The sequence below is a fragment of the Apium graveolens genome, chromosome 9, assembly GCF_009905375.1.
Source record: "Apium graveolens cultivar Ventura chromosome 9, ASM990537v1, whole genome shotgun sequence".
NCBI classification, from domain to species: domain Eukaryota; kingdom Viridiplantae; phylum Streptophyta; class Magnoliopsida; order Apiales; family Apiaceae; genus Apium; species Apium graveolens.
Window position 1 is genome coordinate 274,852,735 of NC_133655.1, and position 7,878 is coordinate 274,860,612.

At 34.3% G+C, this 7,878-nt stretch overlaps 1 protein-coding gene across 1 annotated transcript; it reads right to left on the reverse strand.

Annotated features, from left to right (window-relative positions):
• Window positions 1-5,697: 5,697 nt before the first annotated feature.
• LOC141686380 (uncharacterized) lies at window positions 5,698-6,159 on the reverse strand. Its single transcript, XM_074491419.1, has 2 exons — window positions 5,977-6,159; window positions 5,698-5,881 (listed from the first exon to the last, which is right to left on the reverse strand). The coding sequence occupies exons 1-2, from the start codon at window positions 6,157-6,159 to the stop codon at window positions 5,753-5,755; spliced, it is 312 nt and encodes a 103-aa protein (XP_074347520.1). The 3' UTR covers window positions 5,698-5,752.
• Between the last annotated feature and the right edge of the window lie 1,719 nt (window positions 6,160-7,878).

A 7,878-nucleotide genomic window follows, 5' to 3' on the forward strand; every position in this document is an offset into this window, starting at 1 on the left:
TGAACCAAACACGAGTGAAATTCAGGTGAGAGCACACGCAGACACAGATACTGAAAACCTGTTAGCTCAAATTGCTGCTCTAAAAGAAGATTCGCAAAAAGCCAAGTTGAGGCTCAAGCATTCAAAGCACAAGTGGTTGAACGGTCTTCTTCTTCCACCTCTGTCAACAATCAGCTGGCACTCATAAGGAATGATATCTCAGATCTCAAGAACACTGTCACACCAAAGCTCAATTCCATTCAGGAAACTCCAACTTTATCAGCTGATGACATTTCTAACTTCTGCTCTCTACATACAAGGATGACTTCTCTTGAAGATTTGGTTGAAATGAATCATTCACTGTATTCCTCCAGATTTCTGAAGATAGAGACAGGTATGGAACATCTGAATGAAGGGATGAAGCACCTATACTACATGATCAAAAATTCTCACTATCCCAATGAAGAACAAATGACTTACTTTGAAGGGCCGTCTGGTAGAGGCTCAGGCTCGGGAGGTGATGGAGGTCATGGAGGATCTAAGGGAAAGTCCGTAGAGGATCCCTCAACTAAGGGGGAGAAGAAAGGGAGTAGTGGAAAGGGGAAAGAAAAAGATACCTCTACTGGAGACAAAGGAAAGGCTGATGATGTCTACTACAGTGGAGAACAGGATGACTTTGATATTTTTGACATTCCCACTGAACCAGTCTTGGAAGATAAAGATGGTTTATTTGAAGCTGAAGAGGAAAATGATTTTTGAGAATGGGAAGAGGAAACTACAGTGGATCCTATCTTTGAGAAAGAGTTTCAGAAGCAGCAGTCGGAGATGAAAAGAAAAGAAGCTGAACTCAAAAAGGTCTCCCAGATCATTGACATGAGGAAAGACATACAAAGAACAGAAACTCTTCAAAAGCAACGTCTTCATGACATTAAGGCTCAAGAAAGGAGAAGAGATGTCAGACTGAAGATTGGTGAAAAATGGGATGAAGCTAGGAGAGTACTTGATATGCCTCAGCTGAGCACTAACAATGATAGGCAGTTCCTACATCTTCTTGACATGCTGGAAATCTCAAATCCTAACAATGACATGTACATGAATGCTATCAAGACTGAAGTCTCAAGGATCACAGCTGCTTTTGATAGATCCCTAAATGAGATGAGCATTTTTGTATATTGTCAGACTGAAGGATCTTTCAAGGTGTCACTTCATCTGTTTGAGAATCGTTCTTTGTCAGAGATTTGGGTTCTTCTCAACAAAGTAAAAAGAAGCTCAGAATTGAATGAAGTTCTTCGAGAAAGGCTTAAAGAGTTTGCCAGCAGGGCTAGTCCTCAAGTGGTCAACAATCCTCATCAGGTGAGATTCTTTAAGTCTGATTGTCTTCAAATCTGTCAGCTAGATGTACAATCTCTTAAAGACTACTCAGCTAAGCATCTGGTTTGGATGGAACATCATTTAAGAACTGCTGGATACTCATCCATGTTAAAGACTCAAGCTGCTGATTTGATTCAAGCTTATTGTGAAAAGAATATTAAAAGGTACAATCAAATCAAGAATAAGCTGAAGTCAGTTGGAGTTCAACCAGTCAGACCAGCAAGCTTCACTTTAGAAAAGGATCGTGTGTTTGACAAAGAGTTGCTTCAAGATTTAGAAGAAGGTGAAGTCAGAAGAGAAGACAACTGAAGTCAATTAGCTCAAAACTCAATGTAATATGATTAGAGCTTTATGAATCAAGATAGACTAATGTAGTTATATGTTCAGGCTAGAGGAACATCTATCTTGTATTCACTTGTAAATTTCTTTTGGAATCTGGAAAATGTTAAATATAATCCAGAACTTTTCTGCTATTTACTTTGCATTACTGTTTATATCTTTTTCTTATTTGTTAGTTGAGTTATCCTCTAGGTATTTGTTGTGATTGTCTAACAAGCAAATAGGGGGAGATTGAAAGGCATATGTTATAGCCTATTTGTTTATTCGAGGATTTAACTCAACTCAAATAAGAATGTAATAAGTAAATAGTGGATCTATCGTCAGAGAGATCTCACAAAGTAACATCTGTCAAAGGGTTAAGAAACATTATTCATCTACAGACTTAAAGACTTAATTCACTGGAAGAAGCTCAAGAAATTGATCAAGCCTCAGTGATATAAATTAAGATTGTGGATTTAATCAAGTGACAGAGATCTCATCAGGGTATCAAGTAATTACAAGGATTTAATCTGAAGAAAATCAAAGTATCAAAGTAAAGACATGAACAAACGTCACGGAAGTTAGTCACTCATGAACCAGACAGTACATCGAGTGTCAACGTTGAAGTGGTGGAATTGATTCATATATTTCAGTGATTTTTAGAAGATATTCAGAAGAATGGATGTTGCTCAAGATTAATATTAATTCTCTATTAATTAATTAAGTCATATAATTTAATTAAGAGAATAAATTATATCTGCAAAGATTAATTTATTTTATTAATTGAATTAATTGATTAATTAATTCAGAATTAATATTAAGGTTTTTCAGGTTTTTAATTGATTTAAAATCTGTTATTAATTCATAAAGACAACTGATTGTATTAGTATGACAATCAGTATGACAATCAATAGTCATACCGAAAGTCATGCTAATTCAAAAGGATTGTCTTATCAGATTTTTTATTACATTAAAATCTATTATTAATTCAGTAAGACAATCTGATTTTGAACTACTATGACAATCGGTATGACAATTGATAGTCATACCGAAAGTCTTGCTAGTTCATTCTGATTGTCTTGCCAGCTCAAAGAGATTGTCATGCCAGTACATTCTACTCGACTTTTGGATTAAAAGAAGCAGCATAAGACATTCATGCATTTTTATCATACAGAACACACAAGTCAAGAGAGAAGCAGAAATAAAAAGCAAGACATATCATTTTTCATCTGCTTTATTCAAGATCAAAATTTTAGATTGTAAAGTTAAATCCAAACCACTAGAATTATTTATCTTGTTCTTGTGTAACAATCTAGCGGATCAAAATCCCTAGAACTTAATCTCAAATCGCTTACAGCATTTGATCTTTTTATTGCAAAAATAGAAAAAGTTCATGTTGAATTTATTCTAGATTTGTGATAATTGATTTGAGATTAATCCCTTGTAAACGATACCGTTGTTGTAACACCTTTCAAGTTTAATAATAATTTTATTTAACTTGAATTTTGTTTCACATTTTTATTCCGCATTTTATTCGATTAAACGGTATTGTTTGTATTCAACCCCCCTTCTACAAACATATTGAGACCTAACAATATGCAACCTTTGATTATGTAGTTAAAAGAATTATGGGATATCAGTGTTGAAACTTACGATTCCTTGACTGACCAGAATTTTAAGTTACGTGCACGCGTGATATGGACCATTAGCAATTTTCTCAGATATGCAATGTTGTTCGGCTGGAGTACGCACTACTAGAAATATGGGATCAGACATCGGTTCAGAACTGATGTTAAAAAAAATCTGAACCATTGTCTTCGCGTGTGATGTTAAATGTCACCAGCCTTTGACATCGGTTGTTAAATGTCATCAGCCTTTGACATCGGTTAACAACCGATATCTATTACAGTGTTATACATCGGTTTTAAGATTAAATGTGATGTCTTTGCAACAAATTTCAGCTTATATTACAGTATTTTTATGTGAATATGAGTATATTATGAGGTATTTATCCATTAAAACATGAAACCTACAAGCTCTAAAAGCCATTTATTAAAATTCTTTTGAACAAACCGATGTGAAATGCTAGTTCAGACATTGGTTAGATTAGTTGCCCGATGTAAATGTTTGATCAGACATTGGTTAAATTAGACCCCCCGATTTGAAATTATGGAGAAGACATAGGTGTTCTTCACGAGTCCGATGTCAAATCTTTTTGTTTAACATCAGCCAATTTCTCTATCCGATGATATTTGACTTAAAATACATTGAGTTTTTTTCCAGAACCGATGTCAAATGACTATTTCACATCGGTTTTTAAAGTTATTTTTTGTTTAATATTATTTTGTATGATGTCTTTTGTACATTTTTTACATCGATTTACATGTACCATTGTGATGTTAATGTTCTGTAAATTGCATGTCATCCTGGTACTATTTATAGCCACGGGGAACCAAAACAATGCAACATCCCAACAAAAAACATCCAAACAGAAACATAAAGCTACTCATCCATATTACAAATCTAATATCAAAATGTTACTCATATACCATACTATACATACATTTCAAATAAAATACAAGCATTCCCATAACCAACTCATACTATACTAATTTTTAAGTACTAAAAGCAAAAGCAACTTGCTCTGTGCTGCTGCGAGAAACTCACAGCCTCCTTCCTCTTCGACCACCCTTTATGCGAGTGCAGTGGGGATTTGAGTAACATCCTATGAGAAAAGGCAAATAAAAAGTCAATTATCAACTCCTTACATGGCTATAGTCTACTCATTTCCAAGTTCATAAGCTAATCAGAAAAAAAGAATTACCAAAAATGTAGCACCATACCCAAAAATCTTATTATAATGCACATTATAATAAGAACACAAAAACTAGCACTTATCTTATTATAATGCACTGAAGATAAATGGCCAATTCGTTCAGATTTAGCACATTATCTGGGCACACAGAGCAAATTACATCTGCAAACCGGGATAGGGATTTAACTGGGTAGAGCCCATTTAGTGCTAGATCAACCATCTTAGCCAAAGCATCAATATTATGGAGCTGGAGTGTCGCCCTCCGAAAAAGAGACTGCTCTGACCTTGGCCTTGAGCTACATCAAAATCACAAGTTGCATCATATTCAAGCAACTTAAACACTCGTCAACATTTACAAGAATCTTTAGCATAAACAAGAAACCTATCAAATGATTTTCGTCCGCTAAGAAGCTCCAACATGGACACTCCAAAACTGTATACATCTCTTTTTATAGTGTATTGGGCATACATTGCAACCTCAGGTGTACTGTATCCAGAACCGGCATTGTTGTTCTAGCATAGGTATAACAACAATCCTAGACATGTGCCTAATTACCTAATAATAGCTCCTGTAGAAGACATGGTTCTTTTCAGGATCTAAATTTTGCAGAACCCATGATTTCCATGTTGTCAGGGACCTTTGAAATGCTTCTGTGATATTCATTGTCATGTTAATACTCTCGTTCTCTTGAAAATAGAATCCCTTGAAAATCCACACAAAAATCAGCAAAGTGCGACAGTCTTCTTATATTCTATGACACGTGATAACAGAAAATTGTCATCATCTAAGTTACATTTGATCATACATGATAATAATTTTATGTTTATTTAAATATCATTCATTTAACAGATAGAAGAAAAAAAGAGTTATATCAGATTGTATTACAACGCATATCATGCAAAAGAGTTATATGCACCAACTCCATCTTTCAAAGCTTTCACTTGATTTACAATTTAGCCACTATGGAATCCCCTACCTAGCCTTATCTATATTATCAAGCTTTCCATGTTCCATCTCCTTAATTTTCATTTTGAGGAATAAAGATGGTCAACTAACTACTACAAGACCCGCATATATGATTTTCAAGTGGTAACTCAAATTAAAAGAATAAGAAATGAGGATACTCCAAATTGCATAAGTGAATCATCTTTTCAAAATAAAACTGATAGCAGTTGCACATTGCCAAAAATAAAAAAATATACGAGGAAGCGAATATAATATTTTGAAAATGACAAAAGCCTTAGTTTATCAAATGACTAACCCATACTTCATCTGCACTCAACGCCTACTTCAGCAGCCCTCTGAGGTTTATTTTTCCGCCTGCTTCCATTTTGCCTGAACCCAACAGGCTTTACAGAATCATTACCATTGATTTTAATCTCACTGTCACTTTCATCCTTAATAGTTCCATTATTTCCATTGATCTCTGAAGCTCTTCCCCTTTTTCACCACTCTCCACACCAGATTCCGTGTTAGTATTCTCAGAGAGAACACCATTCATATTTTCCCCATCATCAAAATTTTTAGCTTCTTCTTTAGCCTTAGTTTCACTCTTGGATATCTTCAGTGGCCTTCCTCTTCTCTTAGCCGACATCTTTTCTTCCTCACGACTACCATGATCTTCATGAGCTGCTACTAGGGGTTGTTTCTTCGCTTTACCTCTATTTCTTCCCATAGTACAACCGAAAAGAAAAACAACAAAAACACCTAACAAAAGTGATTTGCAACAGGTAATTAACATATAAATCAAGGCCTTAGCTTTAAACTAATCACATCCATACAACAAACAAGAAATGAAGAAAAAACAATACGAAAACAATCCATTCACCCTAAATACAAATTCAATCCTCCTATCAAGCATCGTAGAAAGATCGAATAATGGCTAATCAAAAGTCTCCATTATATAGATAAGAAACATAATCAGATTATGTCAAGCTAAATTAGTGAAAAGGTATATCCTAGAAAGTACTAATTAGGAAAACAATTTGCCAACATGAATACTAATACATACATAGGTCAAAAATCAAATCTTTATTTAACCACACTAATCCAAATATAGTGGAATGGTTAAATCAAACAAGGGTCCCTTTAATCAAATCTAAATACTAAATAAAAAAACAAAGAAAACCAAAATTAAGCATTAGTATCAAACTATCTAAACAATAAAGAATTAAATCCAAACATACTTAAAAGAACACTAGATAAACATAAATTTAAACAACTTATCTAAATAATTTAGATTTTTTAAAAAACAAGAAGAGCATAAAACAAGATTTGATTTTTATAATGAATCTGTTGAGAAAGCAGATAAAATAAGATAAAGGGGTAGGACTAAACATAAAAAAGAAGAGATTTAAAACATACCCAAATGAAGCTAATGAAACACTAGTTGAAGGAGCGTAATGGAGTGCTGCACTTGGACCATCAGCTTTCACCACCTCGCCCAACTGTTTAGCTGCATCTGATAGTTTAATGACCACAGATTTCGCTTGCCCGAGAAATTGTTTTACCAAAGGAGAAGCGAGCTTGTCATATCCTTGTGTCGCTTCATCCACCTGCAATCGGCAAATCAACATATACATAAACCATTTAATCCGAAAAGAAAGGCCATGAGGTTGAAGCTAGAAATATATACATATACATATGTGCTTCATAAATTTGTAATAGGATCATGGAACAAACAAGGTCGCTAAAATTGTCAAAAAAAAACAAACATGCATTTAACTATGTGTTCTGACTATTGGACTGTAGACATTTCTTCCTTTTGAAACATAATTTAACTAGTTACAACTCCTGCTATTTCAATCAGAACTCCCAGGGACTGAAATTAAATGTAAAGGCAGTCTCCATAAGCTGCACGAACAATAGATCATAATAGGTTAATTAATCACAATAACATAACAAAAAAGAACAGTTTTGAAGTAAGAAATAAATCAAATATAGGATAGAGTTAGTGATCTTACAAGGGTCCCGGTAAACGATAGTACCAATATGATTACAGTCTTTATATTCTCTGTAATAGGTATCAAGACAGCAAGATCCATGGCCTGTTGGTGTGTTTGGGTCATAACAGTCTCCCCGGGCTGTATGAAATAAAAATCTATCTTTCCTCCGCATGCGAAGTCTATCAATCTCTGAAGCTGTGTATCTATTGTTGCAGCTAAAGCTACACACCATGTCGGAGGCGGAATCTGTATCGCCAAACAATCTAAATAGTTTAATTTGAATGCATACTCATATTTTCAGGTGCATTTCAAATAATTCATGTTTTAATATCAAATAAAAGGAGCAAAAACTAAAAGGAAAAGATTGTTAACTTACATCACCATCTCTTTTTTTAATCAATGTAGATTATTCACAAGTAGACCGTGCAAAGAGACCGAGTAAATTTCTA

Coding starts and splice junctions, on each gene's coding strand:
- LOC141686380 (XM_074491419.1), bottom strand. CDS start 6,159: ATGGGAAGAAATAGAGGTAAAGCGAAGAAACAACCCCTAGTAGCAGCT. Junction 5,882..5,976: donor ATGGGGAAAATATGAATGGT/GTTCTCTCTGAG, acceptor GGAACTATTAAG/GATGAAAGTGACAGTGAGAT.